This window comes from Macaca mulatta, chromosome 13 (genome assembly GCF_049350105.2).
Source record: "Macaca mulatta isolate MMU2019108-1 chromosome 13, T2T-MMU8v2.0, whole genome shotgun sequence".
NCBI classification, from domain to species: Eukaryota; Metazoa; Chordata; class Mammalia; order Primates; family Cercopithecidae; genus Macaca; species Macaca mulatta.
Window position 1 is genome coordinate 76396211 of NC_133418.1, and position 24447 is coordinate 76420657.

General features: G+C 35.5%; 1 protein-coding gene and 1 pseudogene across 11 annotated transcripts in view; one reads left to right on the forward strand and one right to left on the reverse strand.

Moving 5' to 3' along the window:
• Window positions 1-611: 611 nt before the first annotated feature.
• Window positions 612-24447, reverse strand: part of FOXN2 (forkhead box N2) — a 65451-nt gene continuing 41615 nt past the window's right edge. For 9 of the 10 annotated variants that reach the window (XM_015112311.3, XM_015112307.3, XM_015112309.3 and 6 more), the window contains 4 exons: window positions 21528-21628; window positions 17671-17735; window positions 6513-6581; window positions 612-4990 (listed from right to left, as the gene is read on the reverse strand). In XM_015112311.3, coding sequence (XP_014967797.1) covers window positions 4467-4990; window positions 6513-6581; window positions 17671-17735; window positions 21528-21628 — 759 coding nt within the window. In that variant the 3' untranslated portion in view covers window positions 612-4466. 10 annotated transcript variants of the gene reach the window in all.
• LOC106992940 (small EDRK-rich factor 2 pseudogene) lies at window positions 10938-11420 on the forward strand (annotated as a pseudogene). Its single transcript, XR_001439077.3, has one exon. The product of XR_001439077.3 is annotated as a small EDRK-rich factor 2 pseudogene (transcript).

Sequence of the window (24447 nt, forward strand, 5' to 3'; positions counted from 1 at the left end):
GGTATTTTGCCCATTTTTAGATTGGGTTTTCTTATTGTTGCCTTTTAATTCACCGAAGTGGTTGAATTTATTGGCATAAAGCTCTTGATGACTTTTTTTGTTTTTGAGACGGAGTCTCACTCTGTCACATAGACTGGAGTGCAGTGGTGGGATCTCAGGTCACTGCGACCTCCGCCTCCCGGGTTCAAGTAATTCTCATGCCGCGGCCTCCTGAGTAGATGGGATTACAGGCGTTCACCACTATACCTGGCTGATTTTTGTATTTTTAGTAGAGATGGGTTTCATCACATTGGCCAGGCTGGTTTCATATTCTACTCCATTTTTCCCAGTTATATTTCAAAATATTTCAGATACATGTAAATTAACAGGAAAAGAAGTTCAGCTTTAGGAAGACAGTAATTAATGTTGTTTCAGCTTTCAGTAATTAAGATAACATCTAAAAACCATAAAAAAAAAACTTAAAAAAATTTTTTTGAAATTTAACTGTACTTTTCATTTCCCTGACTCCAATTTGGATGGAAAGTGTGTGTAGAAGTATAAGCCATCACATCTGCCCTACCACCCTTCTCCTGTCCCCACCCTATCCTACAAAAGATCAGAGCACAAAAAAATGTTATAAAACAAATTTATTATGCAATACTTTGTCATAATGAATTGCATCTCTTTGGTAAAAATAAACTTTATAAACATTTTAATAATCAGAGATTAGATACAAAAACTAAGCATTTGTAAGTTGTTTTTAATATGAGCAAAGACTGGCAACTGAAAAGTGGTTCACTTGTGACTGGTCATCTACTGGCAGTTATAACTCAAACCGGAACAATTTTTATGCTACATCAGAAAAGAGGATAAGGAAACAGTTTGATAACAAATTTGTTGAATCAGAAAGCATTCTTACACTTTCATTTAAAAATAAATAATAGTTAACAATCAATTGGCAATTATACATTTTTATACACTATATGATGGCAACATAATACTTTAAAATTAAGCACTTAGTTTAATAAGAAATGTACAACGATTTAAAAAATAAGTTTTGACAATGGCACTGGCAGTTAGATGCAAAGAATATGCTTTAAGAAAAAAAATGGCAGGTATAACATTAAAATACTCTAATTCGCCTTTCAATAAATATTTTTACTACATCATTAACATACTGAAGTAAACTTGGTTTAAATCAAAGCTTACACATTTCAAACTAAAAAAAAAAAAAAAAACCTGTAAGATATATGTAAACCAGAAAGCCTCAAAGTTTCTTAGATAAATGCTATGATCTTCACAAAAGGGTGTTAAGTTGTTGCAGTATTTAAGACAATGGTCTTTACAGCTTTGTGAAGTATTCACATCTGTTGCTTAAATTGCTGGGAAAGGCCTCCTGGTCTACCAAGACACATACATTCCCTCCTTAACACATTCTCTAGTTTGACTTTGTGCTAAAGCATATTTAACTGAATATCTAGTATGAGCCCTTTACATAATGCCTCCAAAAGTAGCAAAAGAAAAAATATATATACTAAACTTTACTATATACAAATGAATCCAAGTTAAAAGAAGTCATGCTGGCTATGAGGACAGGAAAAGCTTTGAAGGTGGAAAAAGGGAGGTGATCCACCTTTTCCATGAATTCAGGTAATCTGTTTTCTTTCTCTGAATTTGAAAAGTAAAATAATAACTGATTTAGTAATATATTGCACAAAAAACTTCAAAAATATATATTCAAGAAACACTGATTCTGTTTGGGATGTGAAGATGAACAATCGTGCTGAATCAAAGCTTTTTACTAGGGATCTATTATAAACTGGAATCAGCTGCAACAAAACATATTCTTTTGACGTAAGGCAAAATATATGTTAGCTTATATCACAGTTTTAGGATGTGTTGGAAAACATGTAATCACCTTGGAGTTTCTAAATTGACTTTATTACAGGAAAACTTGTGTATTATCGGGAATACAATTTCCAGGCCATAGGACTTGGAATGATTCTACTTAATTATATGGTTATTAGTCATGTTTCTCAAAACACCTGAGGAATGAGAGCATGATCTCAATGGAAGTAGTAACTGGAGGACCACAATTTAAAAGGTGCTTCCCCTGGAAAATAACTGGCTTGGTATGTTAGCAAGTGGAAGGTGATGCACTAAATTAAGTTTAAGAAACTGTAAAATATTGTGTAATCTCTCCCTGTTAGCTTTCAGTGCAGAAGTGTTTATCGTCCTTGCTAGTGATGAATATAACTTAAACATGTAAATTCGTGGGAAGAGTGAATAAAAAGGAAGAGAAAAATCAAAAGATGTAAAGAATTACTGTTACATACATCAAAATAACTTTGAAGATCCCTATTAGAGCTGGAACTAACTCTGCTTCTCTTAGATCACTTTCCTTTTCTTATAAAGAAAGAGTAATTATCTTATGGACAGAAACCAGGTAGCACATTTGTGATACAGAATTTCAGCAGAACAAAATAAATTGGTGCCAGATTACTGAAACACTGTTCCTAAGGTCTATCCAGAAGGCTATGGTAAAAACTTAAAAACAGTTATTAAAATGATGTGTGTAATCTCTTTATTATTTACACTGTGGTTAAAGCATTTTTGGGTTTTTGGTGTTTTATTCACTGACTATAATAAAAGTTAACTTGGTTTAGCCATTTTCTGTAGATGTGATCGATATAAAGAAAAAACCCAAATACCTCATCCTGCATGCTTAAGGGTTATTTTTCATTATTAACAAATTTAAAAATTACTATATTTTGATAGCACCAATTCATTAATGTGGCTATCCAGGTTAAATTAAACATGGAAACGGAACAGAGAACATTAATACTGTTATCCCTGACTTAAAGTCTTGTCAATTGAAAAAAAAAGTTTTTAAAATCATTTTTCTCATTTGACAGTTTTGCCAAAATAAAAATTAAAAAGTTAAAATATCTGTCTCTTAAAAAATGCTTTATAATCACAGAAAGAGCTGAAAACAGCAAATCAACATCATGACCTTGACTGTGCATGTGTGTATATGTATGTGTACATATGTATACAATCTATCAGAATGATGAAAACAAGGTCATTGTCTATGACTTAGGATGTAGCATAAGACTGAACTTCTGGTAAGTTGCTTCCATCATTGTAAAAAAAAAAAAAAGATACAATGAATAAGTGTAGTTTAGCATCCTGTTGTTTCTGAATAATCTAATCAAATTATACAAATGATACTATGAAAAACTGTCTCATAGAAGCAGACTGTTCAAATAAGATACTCAGTCAAAGCACTTTTGGAGTAGTACCAGAAAATCTTTTTCTCATGGATCAATGGCACTATAGGTTATTACACTGCCTCCTTAAAAGGGTGTATTGCATAAGATCTAATTTTATATGAATTTTGAAATTCATGAAGGTAATTTTGTTTGCAAAATTGCATTAAATCTATTAAGATTTAATTTGTTATAAATTTAATTCATACAAAGCTTGGACAGAAGTTTTTTCCTAAATGACCTACTTTATGATACATATACAATTAGTATTCAGAATGTTTCATTACACTCCATTCCTATTACAAGATTCTCAGAATGCAGTACATGTGGCAGGCAAATGAAAGATTCTCTTATTACAAGTGTGTCAAAATGGGTGTACTCCATAACACACTTAATTGGCTATATCCTCTCATTGGATAACTTATACTCAACAAAGGCAGCTAGTGGCTAAAACTTAATGTTTGCAAAGCACTTTGGGCAAGAATAAAAGGCCCCAATAAATGCTATGCAGTATCTGTGAAGTAAAAACACTTCAAAGCTACCATTGTAATAGGAATTGGGAGTGTTCTTGGATGAAATAACACCACAAAATTGTCTTTTCTAAACCTTAGAACTCTTTGTTGCATTCTCTACCTATGTAACCAAAAGAAACTTTTTCTAAACATCAGGATGTTTTTCAATTTATGTTTGTCTTTGCCCACACCACAACAACAACAAAAAATTAAAAACAAATTAAAACAAAGTAAAAAAATTTCAATCTTATGTTACCGGATTGTGTGTCAGGAGAGAAGTATATGAAAAGTACATTAGCAAAATTTTTAGCTGGTTCAGTAACTATAGTTACAGATTGGAAAAGAAAATGAAAAAAATTTATAGAGTTGCCAAATCTTACATTCTGACATATTAACAGAAGAAAGGATTTTTGTCCCACAAGTTTAAGACAGAGGCTGGGGATTTTCTTATACAAAAATTTCCAAATCTTGGAGACACTTACCACAAAAATTATGCTTTCAGGACTTCACATCATATATTTCTGATCAGGCATGATCCTAACAGCAATTGTTTAATAAAAATTTTAAAAACCAAAAACCAAAAATGTTTTGAAAGAAATAAGTAATTCGTATCCCTTCCCTACCCTAAAACTAATGAAGTCCATTATGGCTTTGATATCCCTTGTAAAGAATTAAGTGAAAGAGTATTGCCACACTTTAAGTATTTCTATTTTTTCCGTTGCTTTTGATTTTGAGTCTTTGCAGTACTTATTAGGGAACCTAAACATGTACGAATTCCAGCAAGGTGGAGCAGAGATCCAGCTGCTTCTTTGAGCTCCTCATCAATTTCTTGACATGTCTGTTTTCGCATCTTTTTGCCTGACTGCCCTTTTTCAGAGATTTTTGCACAAGGCTGTGATGCATAGCCACTGTCTCCAAGAGGATCATCTTCATAATCAACATCTGTATCTTCTTCACTGTGAAATCCTTCACTGCCATCACTTCCCACATGGCTATTCTTTGGGATAAATTCATATACCTCATCTACAGAAGACAGGGAAGACACGCTAGACCTGGATGCACAACGCTGTGCTGCCATGCTACTTGCACTGTAATTGTGATCTTCTTTTGGATCAATGCTGGTGGCTAAAGAATCACTCTCTTGTAATCGTACAGCACTGGGATGATGAAATGCACTGCCGTAACTCCTCTTTTTTTGCAATGCTGTTTTAAGAGGAAGAGGTTTCTCACCTGTGGAAAATAAAAGTTCCATCAATAGGTCAAATGTGTTTGGTTGCAAAAACAGACCAATTTTAAACTACTACATTACTCTTGAGCAGTAAATGTTTTAGATTAATGATGCTTTGTAGATTTTTTATTTTTTTACCCAGATGACATCATTCTGCAAGCATTAATCTGAAACATTAAAAAAAAAAATTTAACAATGTCTTGACTTTTCCATAGAACATATATTTTGAATTGCTTACAAAGAATGCCTCAATATGAATGTACCACTGTTTAATCACTTCTGTGTTAATATTTAGCCTGTTTCCAATTTTTCATTAGTATAAATCATGCTGCAATACAAATCCTTCTGGATGCCTTTTCTTGAATATATGCAAGTAATTTTTAAAAAGAGATATGAAAAAATTGCTAAGGGATATACACATTTAAAATTATAATTGGTGTTCTCAAATTGCCATCCAAAATGGTTTTACTCCCAACAGTGTATGATAGAGCTTATTCCCTACTTAATACCATTCTCAGTTACTTAAATTTTTTATAATTTTATGGACAAAAAAGTTATCTCAGTATTATTTCATTTTGTGTTTCCCCAATTTCTAGAGAAGTTGCACATCTTTTCACATGTGTATTGCCCACATATATTTCCTCTTCTAAGATCCACCTAGTCATACATTTTGCTGACTTTTCGGTTGAACTGTTTTCTTATTTCTTACTTGTAGAATCCTTTTATGTATATACTTGATATTAATCCTTTGTTATATAAGGAAAAAACACGTCTCCAGCATTTTATGTCACTTTTCTTAGACGCATTTTGTTGTCAGATGCTTTTTTCTTTTTTTTTTTTTTTGAGACAGAGTCTCACTCTGTCACCCAGGCTGGAGTGCAGTGGCGTGCCCATGGCTCACTGCAACCTCCACCTCCCAGGTTCAAGCAATTCTCCTACTTCAGCCTCCTGAGTCACTGGGACTACAGGCATGCACCACCACATCTGGCTAATTTTTGTATTTCTTGTAGAGACAGTTTTGCCACGTTGCCCAGGCTGGTCTGGAATTCCTGGTCTAAGTGATCCACCTGCCTTGTCCTCCCAAAAGTGCGAGGATTACAGACGTGAGCCACCATGCCTTACCAGATGCTAAAATTTTGATGTTTTATTAAATTTGCCCATTTTTTCCTTTATAGATTTTGCATTTTGTATCTTAAAGTTTTTCCTAGTCCAAGTTCATAAATATACTTTACTTACTATATTTTCTTGTTTATAGTTTTCATTTTTACTTTTAGCTCGTCGAGCTCATTTTTCTAAATATATTTTTCTTCATTTCTTGGTCAATGTAAGAAAAATCACAGCATTAACTTCAATCTCTCAATTGCTCACATAAATTAATGAAAGTATAATAAAACAGAAACTGAGTTACTTAGATCAAAATAAAATTTGGTTGGAAAGAAGTAATTTTGTAATAGTTATTTTATAGTCTAGGTTAAATTTGAAAAGGCACTAAAATTTTTTTTTAAAAAAGGCACAACTGCTTACATTCTAAAATTCCTTGTTCTATAGAAGTATTTAAAAGCATCATTGCAGCAGCAGCATCGATATCAGATTCTGAAAAGGGAAAAAGTAATAATATTAATGTTCTTTATAAAAGAGAGGCTATTGTAAGTATTTGCATGCACCCAAAGATAACCAGTGTTACAATTTTGGTGTATATTCTAAGAAAGCATAAACATACATTAAAAATGGGATATTACATATTATTCTGAAGTCTGATTTTGTTCACTTAAAATCATGAAACAGTTTTGCGAACAGCACTGTATAAAAGAAATGGAAAGGTACCAGAAATAATACAAGTTCTCTTCTTTAATTATTCACAATAAAAACGAAAACTTAAACTGTTATTTCAGTAAGGTTTCCCCTTAAACAGACTAAATTAGCTAAGAATGTACATCATTACTCCTTTTATTTATTTATTTTTTTGCATTTTTACCTTGAATACTATCATTACCTATGCATATCTGCAGTTATGAAGTACTATGTTAATTACATGTCAGTTGCAGGAGATAAAAATATGTAATTCGTCAGTCTAGATCATGTAAACCTATAAATGCTAAGTGAATATGCAGAAACAAAAACAATTAGTATTGTTTTAGTCATAATTATACACAAGCCTGCAAGTACCACAAATAAATATAATATTCATGAAGTCAAATGGATACTCCATTAAAAATGGGCTTTAAAAGACTGGTAAAACCAGCAGGTTCTACAACAGATAAAGTTATGCTCTCACATCTACTTATATTTACTGCTGTAAGTTCTTCATCTTGGTGATATATTCATCTGAGTAACTAAAGAAAAATAAAATGGTATAATCTAAATTACACCATTAATAATTAGAAAAGTTAGAAAATATTTATACATTTTAGCTTACAAAAAGACATTTAAAATAAGACTCAGATATGAAATTTGTAATCTATATCTCAAAGGTGGAAATTTTTATTAGCATAAAGATTTCCTATTTACTTTCAATGTCTAATTTAAAAGGTATTGTAGATAATAAAGCCATGAAGATATTGACTTGTTTTCTCTCCAACTAGACCATAAACTCTCTTAAGCAGGAAATGCTATTGTTATCCAGGCTTAAGTAAATCAGATGTTTGCTGCTATGAGACAGCACATAATACTATACCTCTTTTTCCCCAAGTAAAATGAGACCTCACGATCCACAGCTAACATCTTACTGAATGGGGAGAAGCTGAAAGCGTTTCCTCTAAGAACTGGAACAAGAAAAGGATGCTCACTCTCACCACTCTTAGTCAACATAGTACTGGAAGCCCTAGCCAGAGCAATTAGGTAAGAGAAAGAAATAAAAGGCATCCATGTTGGAAGACAGGAAGTCAAATGTCCCTGTTTGCAGACAACAGGATCTTATATATAGAAAAAACTAAAGATTCTACCAAAAAACTCTTAGAACTGATAAATTCAGTAAAGTTGCAAGGTACAAAATTAATACACAAAAATCAGTAATATCTCTATACACAAAACAACAAACTAGCTGAAAAAGAAATCAAGATGGTAATGTCATTCACAATAGCTACAAAAAATAAAATTAAAATACTTACAAAAAAGTTGAAGACAATACAAATAGACATCCCATACTCATGGATAGGAAGAATTAGTATTGTTAAAATGACAATACTACTCCCAAAGCAATCTATAAATTCTATCAAAATACCAATGATATCCTTCACAGAAATATAAAATAATCCTAAAAGTTGTATGGAACTACAAAAGACCCCAAATAGGCAAAACAGTCTTGAGCAAAAAGAACAAAACTGGAGGCAAAATACTAACAGACCTCAAAATATACTACAAAGTTGTAGTAACCAAAAACGCATGGTACTGGCATAAAAATAAGACACATAGATCAATGGAACAGAATAGAGAACCTGGACATTAATTCACATATTTACAGCCAACTAATTTTTTTTAAATATGTATTTTCTTGGAGACAGAGTCTGACTCTGTCACCCAGGCTGGAGGGCAGAGGAGTGTTCTTGGGTCACTGCAACCTCCATCTCCCAGATTCAAGTGATTCTTGTGCTCAGCCTCCTGAATAGCTAGGATTACAGAGGTGTGCCACCATACTTGGTTAATTTTTGTGTTTTTAGTAGAGATGGAATTTCACCATGTTGGCCACGCTGGTCTCAAACTCCTGGCCTCAAGTGATCTGCCTGCCTTGGCCTCCCAAAGTCCTGAGATTACAGGCATGAGCCACCGTGCCCACCCCAGTGGAGTGATTTTTGACAAAGGTGCCAAGAACGCTTCCTGGGGGAAAGACAGTTTCTTCAATAAATGATACAAAGGAAATTGAATATATATCTATATGCAGAAGAATGAAACGAGACTCCCACCTCTCACCCTATACAAAAATCAGCTCAAAATGGATCAAAGACCTAAATGTAAGAACTGAAACAATAAAACTACCAGGAGAAAACAAAGATGAAACACTTCACAACATTGGTCTGCGAAAAGATTTTATGAATGAGACCTCAAAAACTCAGGTAACAAAAGCAAAAATAAACGGAATTGTATCAAACTAAAAAGCTTCTGCACAGCAAAGGAAACAATCAACAGAATGTGATAAAATACATGCAAACTACTACTCTGACAGGGGATTAACATCTATAATACAAAACGAACTCAAGCATCTCAACAGGAAAACAAACAAACCAAAACCCTCTAATTTCAAAATGGGCAAATTATCAGAACAGACATTGCTCAAAAGAAGACATACAAATGGCCAAGAAATTTAAAAAAATTAAGAGGAACGGGAAATAGAGTGTTAGGGAAAGTGGTTACAATTTTAAATACAGAGGTCAGAGAAATCCTGAAGGAGAAGGTAGGCTACAGTTGGGCAAAGACCTCAGGGAGGGAAAGAATGATATCTGAGGGAAAAGAGTATTAGGCAGAAAGAAGAGCAAGTACAAAGGATTTGAATCAATGATGCCCACATGCCACATTCAAGAGATTAGCAAAAAAAATGACCTCTCCAATTCCTGTTTTTTAGGATGAAGGCTGAGACAATTTGTTCTGAGTTCAGTATTCTATCACATCTGAAGAAGAAAAGATGCAGCCACTAGCCCATAATGTGTCTCTGTGTGAGTTGGAAAAAAGGCAAATCTTCCTCTAGGTGAATGGTTCCCTATTCAAGGCACACAGCTAGAAGAATGGAATGTGGGCTGAATTTCAGGCCCCACTCACTGTCTTAAGCCAGGCGAACTTGCAGAGGGTAAAACATGCATGGCGTTATGCAAAAGCCCCAACAGAGAGATTACTTCTCCATAAACTAATTTTTCTTTTTTTTTTTTCTTTTATTTTCTCAAGACATAAGGTCTCCTCTGTTACCCAGGCTGGAGTGTAGTGGCACAATCATGGCTCACTGTAGCCTCAACCTCCAGGGCTCAAACGATACTTCCACCTTAGCTTCCCAAGTAGCTGGGACCACAGGCATGTACCACCACACCTGGCTAATTTTTATTTTTATTTTTTGTAGAGATACGGTTTTACTATGTTTCCTGAGCTCAACTGATCCTCCCGCCTCAGGTTCCCAAAGTGCTGGGATTACAGGTGTGAGCCACCGTGTCCAGCCTAATTCTTCTTTTTAATAAAAAAGGATCTACCTTGTTTCCAATTTTATAAAAGAGGAAGGTGATGGTAAAATAATCTAACAAGGAAATGCATTATAATGAGAAACCAATTACAGAAACTTTGTCTTATAAATGAAGCACCTATAAAATCTACTTACTAAAAAATTAGTGTATCTCTAACTTGACTTCTTTTTTTTGAGATGGAGTTTCACTCTTGTCGTCTAGGCTGGAGTGCAACGGCGCCATTTCGGCTGTCTGCAACCTCCGCCTCTTGGGTTCAAGTGATACTCCTGCCTCAGCCTCCTGAGTAGCTGGGATTACAGGCACTTACCACCATGCCAGCTAATTTCTGTATTTTTAGTAGAGATGGGGTTTCATCATGTTGGTCAGGTTGGTCTCGAACTCCTGACCTCAGATGATCCACCCACCTTGGCCTCCCAAAGTGCTGGGATTACAGGCATGAGCCCCCTGCCCCGCCTAACTTGACTTCTTTTAACAAGCATCCATTATGATTCAAGGAACATATTTTTGAAACACAACACCTAAAACTGATTAAGAGGCTTATCCTGATAACATAAGAAAGCTACATGAACACCATTTCTGAATATTTTAAAGCGATAACAAAATTAAGTACTGTTTCTATAACAGTAGAATGGTACGAAAAATACTCCTTAAATGTATTTATTTATTGTAAATAACTTATACAGCCAAATTAATTTGAATTATCCAACATGAAATTAACTTTGTGAAACCAAACACTTCTTTACAAAAGAATTTTGCGGGACAGAACGAGGGGACGTAACGGAGGCAGGTCGGAGCCGCTGCCGTCGCCATGACCCACGGTAACCAGCGTGAGCTCGCCCGCCAGAAGAATACGAAAAAGCAGAGCGACTCGGTTAAGGGAAAGCGCCGAGATGACGGGCTTTCTGCTGCCGCCCGCAAGCCGAGGGACTCGGAGATCATGCAGCAGAAGCAGAAAAAGGCAAATGAGGAGGAACCCAAGTAGCTTTGTGGCTTCGTGTCCAACCCTCTTGCCCTTCGCCTGTGTGCCTGGAGCCAGTCCCACCACGCTCGCCTTTCCTCCTGTAGTGCTCACAGGTCCCAGCACCAATAGCATTCCCTTTGCCCTGAGTCTGCAGCAGGTCCCTTTTGTGCTTCCTTCCCCTCAGGTAGCCTCTCTCCCGCTGGGCCACTCCCGGGGGTGAGGGGGTTACCCCTTCCCAGTGTCTTTTATTCCTGTGGGGCTCAACCCAAAGTATTAAAAGTAGCTTTGTAAAAAAAAAAAAAAAAAAAAAAAAAAAATTTTGCCTGTATCTTATTTAAAACATTTATAAATATGCTTCCTACAATGCCTTGCCAATTAACTGTGAAAAAAAGTTTAACTTCAACATTAAAAATAAGCAATAGAGAAATAACCCAAAACACCATCATAATTGAGAACACCTGATTATCAATGATTTGTCCAAGGTACAATATTGAACTTTGTAGAACAAAGGGAATAAAAATTCTCTGGGTAGAACTTACGAACAATTTTTAATTATAGTACCCAACCTGTTTTTGTTGACTGGTTTGTTGTTTATCAACAGGGTCTCACTCTGTTGTCCAAGCTGGAGTGCGATGGTGCAATCATGGCTCACTGCAACCTCCACCTCCCAGGTTCAAGTGATCTGCCCACCTCAGCCTCTCGTGTAGCTGGAACCACAGGTGTGCACCACCACGCCCAGCTAATTTTCATATTTTTTGTAGATATGGGGTTTCACCATGTTGCCCAGGCTGGTCTTGAACTCCTGAGGGATCCGTCTCGGCCTCCCAAAGTGCTGGGATTACGAGCATGAACCACCGTGCTCAGTCAATTTTGCTATTAAATTTAAACTGAAGACTCATTTGTTTATTGTCACATTTGAAAACACTTCATAATGGTATTTTTTCATTGATAAAGTACTTATGCTATTTTAAAGGTGGCTCTGTTTTTAAAAACAATAACACTATTAGCCGTATTATCTAACATATCCAGTTCACAAGGAACCAAAATTTGGTAGTTAAAAACATGCTACTGATTTCATAACTGGTTCAAACAAAACCGTGTCAAAACTGTGAATTTGGCTAAGCAGGGTGGCTCAGGCCTGTAATCCCAGCACTTTGGAAGGCTGAGGTGGGTGGATCACTTGAGGTCAGGAGTTTGAGACCAGCCTGGCTAATATGGTGAAACCCTGTCTCTACTAAAAATACAAAAATTAGCCGGGTGAGGTCGTATGTGACTGTAATCCCAGCTACTTGGGAGGCTGAGGCAGGAGAATCACTTGAACCTAGCAAGTGGAGGTTACAGCGAGCGGAGATCGTGCCACTGCACTTACAGCCTGGATGACAGAGCAAGACTCCGTTTCAAAAAACAAAAAATAAACAACAATTTAAAAAACCTGTTAATTTGTGCCTGTTGATCTTTATTTCCTTAACCTTGATGTTGGGAAATTATTAAAAATAATTAAAACAATTAAAAGACACCAGTTTTAGCCATATGAGAGTAAGGTTATAAGTCGAGCATATTTCTGTTGTTTGATTCTCAGTCCATTTGTGTAAGGAATGATATGAGAATTATAGAAATAATTTAAATGGTATAAGCTTTGTAGTAACTAAAAAAGGATTTATTGTCTCTATCAAAATTAATATATACATTTGCAGAGCATCCAGATGGAGAAGCTGTCTCTTGTAATTCTCTGAAGCAGAAGAACAGTTTCAATAAATTACCAACACTTTAAGCTCTCTGGACCACTGGTTTAGTTTCATTTCAATAAGACACAAATCTTAGATTTACATGTAGCCCTAACATCACCATCAACTACCTTAATTTTATATCTGTTTGTAGTATACCAGATGCTTTTAGTAGTTAGCATAACTACTAAAATTTACTAACTGGAATGTGAGTTCCATTTTTGTCTGCTTTGTTCACTGACGTACCTTGGTGTCTAGAACAGCTCAGTAATATTTTTAAACAGGTGAATTTACTCTAAATACACACCAAACCAAACTATTAACCAAAAAAAATTTTGTTCTGCTATCTCAATATGAGAATCCTGTGTCTCCTGCTATCTATTATACAATGCTGTAACACTGATATTGTCACATAAAATTAGTCATTATAAGTTGATCAAGAGACAACAAACACACTGCTGCATCTGTTTAGGCTGATAGCAGTTTCTGGAGTTCTAAGCCTAATCTCTCGCCTTAGTCTTATATGTCTAAAGGTAGCTCTAATATAATGACCAGTAAATGATTCTGTGAAGTGTTAGATGAATATATGTTTTAATATTGGAGGCCAACAATAACACCTAAGTGATCTTTATAAAACATAAAACTCACATTTAAAGTTCTTCAGTAGGTCTCCCAGTGCCACTTATCTAGTAGGAGTCAGCCTTTGAAATTAGAATTATTGAATCTGAATCCTTCTTTGCCACTTACTAGTTGTGTGACCTTGAGAAGTTACTTAATCTCCCCGAACTTCAGTTTGCTTATTTGTAAAAGAGGGGCAGCAATATTTCAGAAGGTTGTTTTAAGGATTAAATTAGATAATGCATGCAAAGCATCAAGTAAGCAACTTAAGGCTTATTAATTGTTCTAGGCAGAGGACGATGTTCAAAGTCCTTATTATGCTAAATAAGCTCTTAAACTTCTATATTTGCATTGCCACACTAATGACCACATCTACCTGGTCTACATCAACATGGGCTAATGACCACATCTACCTGGTCTATATCAACATGCCAGACAGATTCCTAGCAACTGCCAGACAACTTTCTCTATTGTTATGATTTTCTCTGCCAGGGAGAACTTTTGTTCCACAGAGTTTGAGGTTGTATCTTGGACAAATCATTGATAATCAGGTGTTCTCCACCAATTTTTTTTTTTTTTGAGATGGAGTCTCACTCTGTTGCCTAGGCTGGAGTGCAGTGGTGCGATCTCCGCTCCTTGCAATCTCCGCCTCCTGAGTTGAAGTGATTCTCCTGCCTCAGCCTCCCGAGCAGCTGGGATTACAGGCATGTGCCACCACATGTAGAGATGGGGAGAGACGGGGTTTCACCATGTTGGCCAGACTGGTCTCGAACTCTTGACCTCATGTGATCCACCTACCTTGGCCTCCCAAAGTGCTGGGATTATAGGCATGAGCCACTGTGCCCAGCCAAAGTATACATTTTCTAAGAGCAGACCTCATCTATGCATATCCCAAGGAACCTACAACAGTTTCTGGCACAAGGAGTCTGGCAGGAGGCTCAACAGTATTAGCTGTAATGAATGTCTAATCCACTTGGTGTTTTTTAAACTTCTCTCTAGAAATAATATAAAGAGGCAAGAGAAAATTTCCTCAGAAATATACCCCAAAACAACCAAGTTCAAAAATAAAATTTCCTAAATTTGTGAGGTTTTGTTTTTTTTCCCCTTAAAATTCATGGAGAATTTTGTATTATATTCCAGGACAGATGTGCATTTGTTTTAACCTAGAATACCAACCACCTCCCTACTAAGTTAATTATTACTAGAGGAACAGGCCTAAGACCCATGCATATAGGAATGGAGGTAAGGTGCTGGTAGCATGAGAGAGATGATGCATAACATGTATAAGTCATTAGATGAAGAAGAAGTACCTGTGCCCTAATAATGAAAAACATGCAGCTGAAATTAGCAGGAGAAACTCGTGGAAATGTCTGTTCCCCAAAGAAAGAATTTGGATAGAATAGAACAAGAGGAAGAAAAGATTTTAAGTAAACTCCAGAATTCACAAAGAAAATGTTCTCAAAATATGTATATAAACTGAGTTTTAGAGAATAAGTGTCAGACTTTATTGAGGCAATACAAAGATAAAGGCGTTTTGGCAATACCTAAATGTAAAGAGAAACTACATTTACTGATGTCGGTAACAGGAACACAGATATTTGTCTTATGTTAAGACAGAACATTATCTGAAACAGATCCCCTATCCATTTAACTTCTTTGCAGGGTTCTCTAGAACTTTTTCATATTCTTTTCCTCCTTTATTTTAAAAGATATCAGCACACTGCTTCTGAGGCTCAGTTTAGTATAGTTCCAAAGAGCCAAAAAATTTCTGATACACAGAAAGGTTTTCATCCGAAATTTTCTATTTGTAAAGGTTATGAAAATGTCTCTAGGCTCCAAAGCAACACTAGAAAAACTGATTTTACTGTATTACTAATCTACAAGAAGAAAAAACCCCACTAATTCAGACTTTTGATATACTTTTAAAAAGTCAACTTACTACCTTTTAAAATTAAAGTTCTTCAGATTAAATAACCTATAGGAGAAATATCTTCAAGTATATTCTAATTCAAGGGATGACAAACTTCTTCAGTAAAGGGTCAGAAGGTAAACATTTTAGGTTTTGCAGGCTAAGAGGCAAAACCCAGGATATAATATGTAGGTCTCTGTTGCAATGAATTTTCATAGTCTTGAAATGTTACTGTTATTTGATTTTGTTTTCTCCAACCATTTTACAAATGTAAAACCATCCTTAGCTCATGGGACACCCAAAAACAGATGGCAGGCCAGACATGGCCATGGCCATAGTTTGCCAACCCCTATTCTAGTCTAAGATAGACCTGAAAAGGTAATAACTCTACTGATATTACTAAAAAATTCAATCCTATTTTCAATGAAAAATACACATAAAAATAAATGGAAATGGGATATAAAACTATACACACAGTGTGAATCTAGTATTTGGAGAAAAAGTATGTGTGTGTTTATGTATGTGTCCCTGTACATACATGCATGCAAATGTATCTATTTACATATATGGCATTAAAAAACCCCCAAAGGAACTATATCAAAATGTTAACAATAAAATTAGCCAGGTGTGATGGCACCTGTAGTCCTGGCTACTTGGGAGGCTGAGGTGGGAGGATGGCTTGAGCCCAGGATTTTGAGGCTGTGGTGAGTCATGGACTGTGCCACTGCCCTCTGGCCTGGGTGACAGAATGAGAACTTGGCTCAAAATAAATAAATAAATAAAAATAAAACAAAATATTAACAATGGTATAAATGACTTTACTTTCTCTTTTATAAATGTTTTTATTGCCCAAATCTCCTATAATATATAATATCTTTTAAAATAGAAAAATGTTAAACGGCAACAACAAAATACCCTGAATTTTTATCTGAATTTTTTATGATTTAAAATACAGTCATGTGTGCCTGTAGTCCCACCTACTTGGGAGGCTTAGGCAGGAGATCACTTGAGCCCAGGCATTCAAGACCAGTGTGGGCAATATGGCAAGACGCCATCTCTTAAAAAAAAAAAAAATGCAGTCATGCTTTGTTTAATGAAGGGAATATGTTCTGAGAAATGTACTGTTATGTGATTTTGTCATTGTGTGAACATCCTAGAGTGTGCTTAACACAAACCTAAATGGTATAGCCTACTACACACCTAGGATTGCTCCTGAGCTACAAAATTGTACACCATGTTCTGTACTGAATACTATTGGCAATTGTATCACAAATGGTATTTGTGTCTCTAAACATAGAAAAGGTACAGTAAATGCTCTATTAGTTTCTGCCAGGGGACAAAAAAGGGGGTACAACAAAAACACTACATAAATATTTAAAATGGTACACCTGTATAGGGTACTTACCATGAATGAAGCTTGAAGGACCGGAATTGCTCTGGGTGAGTCAGAGTGTGAGTGGTGAGTGAATGTAGAGGCCTAGGACATTACTGTACACTACTGTAGACTTTATAAACATTATACACTTAGGCTGCACTAAATTGATTTTCTTTCTTCAACAATACATTAACCTTAGTTTACTGTAACCTTTTACTTTATAAACTTTTTAATTTTTTAAACTTTACTCTTTTGTAATAACAGCATAAAATACATAATACAGCTGTATAAAAATATTTTACTTATAACCTATAAGCTTTTTTCTATTTTTAAATTAACATTTTTTTAACTTTTTAATTAAAAACAAAGACACAAATACACACGTTAACCTGAGCATACACAGGGTCAAGATCATCAATATCACTGTCTTCTGCCTCTACATTTTGTCCCACTGGAAGGTCTTTAGGGACAATAAACACATGGAGCTGTCATCTTTCTATAACAATACCTTCTTCTACAATACCTCCTGAAGGACCTGTGTGAGGCTCTTTTAGAGTTAACTTTTTTTAATTAGTGGAAGGGGTATACTCAAAAATAACAGTAAAAAGTATAGTAAATACACAAACTAGTGACACAGTTGTTTATTACCATTATCAAGTATTAATGTATGTACATAACTACATGCTATACTTTTACATGACTAGCAGTGCAGTGAGTCTGCTTGCACCAGCATCACCACAAACTTCAGTAAATGCATTTTACTGAAGTAAAAACTTCAGTAAATGTGCCACAATGTTACAACAAGCTACCAGGTCACCAGGCAACAGAAATTTTTCAGCTCCATTATAATCTTAGGGGACCACCATCATATGCACAGCCCACTGTTGACCAAAAGATTGTTGTGTGGTGCTTGACTGTACTGATATTCACACATACCTCTGAGGGTTCGCATCTGGTTCTGCTTGAGTACAGAGCTTAAATAGTGAGGTGATAAAGAACCACTGAAAAACAAACAGAAAAGCAAATGTGCTTATAAAAATTTTTATTTCACTTTTTCCCCCCTAATTTTTGACAGGTTCTCTCTCACTCTGTTGCCCAGGCTGGAGTGCAGTGGCGTGATTTTAGCTCACTGAAGCCTTGACTTTCTGGGCTCAGGTGATCCTCCCACCTTAGCTGCCTGAGTAGCTGGGACCACAAGCATGCACCACCATGTCTGGCTAATTTTTGTATTTTTTTTTGGTAGAGAAAGGGTTTTACCATGTTGTGCAAACTGTCTCAAACTCCTGGGCTCATTCAGTCTACCTGCCTTGGCCTCCTAAAGTGCTGGGATTACAGGCGTGAGCCACTCGCACCCAACTATTTCACTTGTTATACAACTTAGTCACAAATACAGCTAATTTGTACTATAAAAAACAAACTATTACCTTGTTTTCTTTGCTAGTACTACTCAATTTAGAAAGTCTGACAAAGCAGAAAGAGCATAGGAGCCAAAATTAAATCACAACTATTTGGATGTTCTTAGGCAAAATAATTAATCTCTTAGTTTTTTCATCTGTAAAACAGGAATAATTAAATCTCCCACGCAGGCTGTTGTGATAATTAAATAAGAATAATGCATTTAAAATGCCTGGAACAATAGATAATACATGATAGTTACTGTTTGGTTTTGTATTGGATGCTTAAGTTTGATATAATACTAATATAGGTATTACCACAGAAATAAAAGCATTTACCAAAACACATGGTTAAGGAACACTTGGTACTGATAGCAAACAGGTATGTTCCTGGTTTTATTAATAAATATAAAATTAAACTTTCTATATTCATGAGAAGACATCAACAGTTCTTTTTTAAATCCAGGAATTAAAATATTTTTGGGAAAAACTACTTCTCTTCTTTGGAATTTATGATAGTATGAAAAAATCTATTTGTTAACTAACTTAAAAGTTTATTTCCTATTCATAGTTTTACATATACTGTATCTCACTCTTTTCCTCAGACTTACAAATTCTTATATGCAAGGCTACACAAAAGCATGTCAGATGGAACTATTATTTTGCCAAACAACATAAAGGGGAAAAGGTTTCATTTTATATTAAGGGTTTAAAGTCAACGGTTATATACAACCCTTATGTTGTCGTTTTTATCTTTTTTTTTTGACACAGAGTCTCGTTCTGTTGCCTAGGTTGGAGTACAGTGGCGCCATCTTGGCTCACTACAACCTCTGCCTCCTGGGTTCAAGCCAATTCTCCTGCCTCAGCCTCCCGAGTAGCTGGGGTTACAGGCGCGTGCCACCATATCCAGCTGATTTTTGTATTTTTAGTAGAGACAGGGTTTCACCATGTTGGCCAGGCTGGTCTCAAACTCTCAATCTCAGGTGATCCACTGGCCTCAGCCTACCAAAGTGCTGGGATTATAGGCTTGAGCCACCTCGCCCAACCATAGTTTTTATCTTGTTTTAAAGCCACAAGATCACTTTTAACATTTAAACTTATAATTAAGGCTAAAAGAAACATGAAAATGCAATATATCAAAGACAGCAAAATATATTTGTGATGGTTTAGAAAAAATGGTGCCAATTCTTTCATATAATCTTTTTTTTTTTTGAGATGGGGTCTCAGTCTGTCACCCAGGCTGCAGTACAGTGGCACCATCTTGGCTCACTGCAACCTCTGCCTCCCAGGCTTAAACGATCCTCCCACCTCACCCTCCTGAGTAGCTGGGACCACAGGTGTGCACTACCCACGCCCAGCTAATTTTTGTATTTTTGGTAGAGACAGGGTTTCGCCATGTTGCCCAGGCTTAATCTTCAGTTAAAGAAAAAACCAACACAGCTAAGTAAAACACATAGGTGAACATCAATAGAACTTACCATTAGTTTCTAAATTATTATTTAGAATACCTCATAATAACCAAAATTAATTAATAAAGATATCAATTTCCAAATGAGAATATAAAATCTGGTAACTTCTTTTCTAGGTTTCATTTCATAAAGATAAATCCTCAGTTATTCTTTTGATAATGATCCATCTAATCTACAAATATGGTAAAGAAGCTTAAAATCTCAGTGAGTGAATATATTACTGATATTTCAACTTTAGCTTTCCCACCTATTTACTGTATTTCAGCTACAACCACTCCTCTGCAAGTTATCTAATGATACTTTAATAATTCAAATTAACCACTATATGAAATGTTGATGATTGCTGCAGCTGGCAGTTCATTATAACTTTCTATCTACTTTTGTGCATATGTTTAAAAATTTCCATTTATTACTTTATTAAAAATCTTTTCAAATTTTTCAAAAAACAAGTTAGCCATTATAAACTACCCTTAAAAGTATTTTAACCAAATCTGGGATTTTCAATTCAAATGAAGGTAGATAATAAATTGTAGAAGACTCTAAAGTCTGCTTTAGAAAAAGGAAACAAAGGCCGGGCGCGGTGGCTCAAGCCTGTAATCCCAGCACTTTGGGAGGCCGAGACGGGTGGATCACGAGGTCAGGAGATCGAGACTATCCTGGCTAACACGGTGAAACTCCGTCTCTACTAAAAAATACAAAAAACTAGCCGGGCGATGTGGCGGACGCCTGTAGTCCCAGCTACTCGGGAGGCTGAGGCAGGAGAATGGCGTGAACCCGGGAGGCGGAGCTTGCAGTGAGCTGAGATCCGGCCACTGCACTCCAGCCTGGGCAACAGAGCGAGACTCCGTCTCAAAAAGAAAGAAAAAAAAAAAAGAAAAAGGAAACAAAAATCAGATTTAAGAAGGTCAGGGTATTTTCAGATTTAACTGAAAATGAGGAAGCTAGAAGATCAATAGGGGTTACTGGGATTGAAAACAAAGCCAAGGAAAATTATAAGCAAATACAGTACAATTATATTTACCAGAAAAAATAAAAACAAAGTTCAAAGCATTATTTTATTTGCCAAACATTTAAAAATTTTAGACTTGAACATACTTTTCAAATATTTTAAGTACTATGAAAAAAAACCCTAAAATAGAAAAAGAAACCTACATATGTATATAAAATGTTATGACAAACTTAATCATCTTATTAAAAAATTTTAAATATATTTTTAATTTCCTTCATTTTTAGGTTAGCATTAGTATTGCAGACAATTAAAATGATCTGATCTGTTTGTAGCTGAAATTATATTACAACTTTCTTTAGGGTTTACTTATAACATATTCAGTACTGACTATATTTCCCAGAGTGTATGTTCTCAACTAACCAATTTCCTGTTTTCTAGAAGTACAAATTAGACCATAAGGAAAACTAACTTAGGCTAATGTCTTATCCATAAAGACTTCTTAAAAAAAAAAGAAAAGAAAAGAAACAACAGGTCAAGGATGGTGGCTCATGCCTGTAATCCCAGCACTTTGGGAGGCAGAGGTGGGAGATCACTTGAGGTCAGGAGTTGGAGCCTAGCTAGGTCAACATGGTGAAACCCCGTCTCTACTAAAAAGACAAGATTAGCTGGGAGTAGTGGTGCGTGCCTTTAGTCCCAGCTAATAGGGAGGCCAAGGCGGGAGGATCACCTGAACCTGGGAGACAGAGGTTAAAGTGAGCCGAGATCTCGCTACTGCACTCTAGCCTAGGTGACAGAGTAAGACTTGGTCTCACAAAACAACAAAAACAAAAACAGAAACAAAAACTAAAAACTAAATAAAACATAAATACTTCTTTATACAATTAAAAAACAGAAACAAAATACCCTAGACCTTTAAGTTTCTCCGTCTCACACAATGAAATCCTATAAATTACCACTGACAGTTATATGGAAGATCCTTACTTTTGCGAAGATGCTGAAGAAAAAGGTTGCTTCTTCAGTGCCTGGATAAGATTGGGTTTATATTCCGGATCAACACACCATAAGGAACCTTTTCCATTAACCTAGAATAAAATGCACAAGAATAACTAGGAACTTTTATACATAAACAGTCAGTGTCTAAATGTTTTAAATAAACGTGCAGGGGGAAATAATCTCTAGTACCTTTCGAGTATGAAACTAAGGTTGAAGTGAGCTTGCTATGTGTGCACTGTAGCGACTAAAAGTCACCTTCCTCTAACTCACAAGATTAGTGAGGTTCAAATGTTATTAGTTTCTGGTTTTATATTATACCTTTTCTACTTCAAAAACTCTTCCTCAAAATTTAAATTACCTTTACGACTACATTAACAATGATTTAGATAACAACAAAATTTACTTGTTTCTCATTCTCACACTCCTTTTTGCGTGCATGAAATCTCCTATGATATAAGCTATTATGATTGCTATTAAGATTTAATGTGATGATCTCCAGAGTCCTTCCATTTCCCACAGTCTTTTTCAAGGTAATATTAGTCCATTACTGAGGCTCTTTTATCTCTGAATATTGTGTCATAATTTTTATAGCTGAATGGCAAAATGAAAGAACACTGTTATATAGGTTCAAAAACCGAGGTCCCGATCCCTACTTATTGACTGGCTATGTGATATTGGGCAAATCATTTAATTTTTGAGAGTCAGACTTCTCATTTACATTTTACCCGTAAAGTAAAACAACAATGCAGTCCACTTCACTGAATTGTAATGAGATTCAAATAAGAGGATTTATCCGCAAGAGACACATAGCTGCAAAATAGGTGAATATTAAGGGGCCATTCTGAAAGTGACATACGTAAGGGTTTGCGGCATATTGGTTGAATAATGGTATATTCCTACTCCTTTACTTTCCACAGAGGAGGGAATTTTGAAAAAAAATCAACAATAAGAAAAAATCAATTAGTTCTGAAAAAAAGGCAAAAGTTAGATGGCAAAAAAACAAGGGATAAAATAAATTTAGGAGAGAATAAAACCTTTTGCCTGTGGAAAGGTGTAGCAATTGAGTGTAAGGCAGTTTTTTACCATGCTGGCAATGTCTATAAACAGAAAAACCATGGCTGTCATACCACACTGTCATGAAGAAAGAGAAAAACCATGGCTGTCATACCACACTGTCATAAGGAAAGAAACACACCAGATTATCAGCAGAAACTTTTCTCTGGTGTTTAGCAGCAAGATATCACATTAACTATACTGAACAAGTATTTGACATTTTCTTTTTTTTCTTTTTCAAGAAAAGACAAGTTTTACAAATGTATTTTTGGATTAAATGAAACTTCACTTAGCTATATGTTCAGTCACCTGGACCAAATGATGAATGTGTTTTGATGACAGGGAAAATGTTAGCACCAGGCCAGGTGTGGTGGCTAACGTCTGTAATCCTAGCACTTTGGGAAGCCGGTGCAGATGATTGCTTGTGCTCAGGAGTTCAAGACCAGCATAAGCAACATGGCAAAACTCTGTCTCTACAAAAATAGAAAAATTAGCCTGGTGTGGTGGTGTGTGCCTATAGTCTCAGCTATTCAGGAGGCTGAGGCCAGTCTGGGTGACAGAGGGAAACAGTGTTTTTAAAAAAAAAAAAAAAAAAAAAGAATTAAAAAGTTAGCATCTATAACACCTTTTGTTAGCACCTATAACACCTTTTGCCCCAAAACCAATTCAGTTTCATATACAAAAGATACGCATGCGTTACTTTTCATACACAGACCAAGACAATTATTTCAATAATGCTAGCCATGCTCTACCTTGGAATTCCTGAGATTACACTCCTAGAAATTGTTTAGTTCAAGTCTACTTTACAAATTCTACTGTGAGGGGACTGCAAACTGTTTTGATCACAGTAGAGTTGCTATTTCCTTGAAATAGCAAATTGGAAAAACTGGTATTGAAAACGCGCAGTTTCAGGGCAGTTAAGTATCTTGAGTATGGTCTCAAGTAACAGTCTGGTTTATGTTACCATGGCAGCACTTCCTTTCACTGGGTCTGTTCATGAACTATCATGAACAAGAGATAAAACTCTGTATTTGCTAATCTACATTTTAGAGTCCACAGCAAAAAGAAACTTATTTTTAACTAATTTTCCACTTAAAACCTTTGCTCCTATATTACTGAGCTTAGATGAAAGAATACAAATAATAAAAGTTTTAGAAGTACTGTTTAAAACTAAATTTGCCTGTAACAAAATGGTCTTCTGTGCAACGGAAACAGGAAATGAGCATTCTCTCATTTTATTATTTCGCATTTTAGAACTCTAAGACTTCTGAACTTACTTAGTAGAGAACTGCTAAAGGTTTTGAAGAAATTTTGAATATACTAAAAGGTGAACTTTAAAAAGACTTATCTTAACAGAAGTTGTAAAGACTAGATTGGGAGAAGAGGCAACGTTCATTATATCTGTGTATTTTAATAGAGTTGCTCACCTTGTCTAATACCAAAAAGAAGGCAAAATGGCAAGGCCTAGACAAAATTATAAAGTGGTAATGATTTTCAGTGGCTTTTAGAACCTCTGAGTTAAAAATAATTAACTGATTAAAATTTTACCACACTAGGAAAAAATTTAATTCCATGTTTCCCAGCTAAAATCTCACAGTAATAATGTTTAAGTTGGGCTTTATAAAAATTTAGAAGAGTACATACAAGACTTGGATGTTAACTTTTTTTTTTTTTTTTTTTTTTTGAGACAAGAGTCTTGCTCTGTCACCCAGGCTGGGGTGCAGTGGCACGATCTCAGCTCACTGCAACCTCCGCCTCCCAGGTTCAGGCAATTCTCTTGCCTCAGCCTCCCAAGTAACTGGGATTACAGGTGCGCACCACCATTCCTGGCTAATTTTTGTATTTTTAGTAGAGA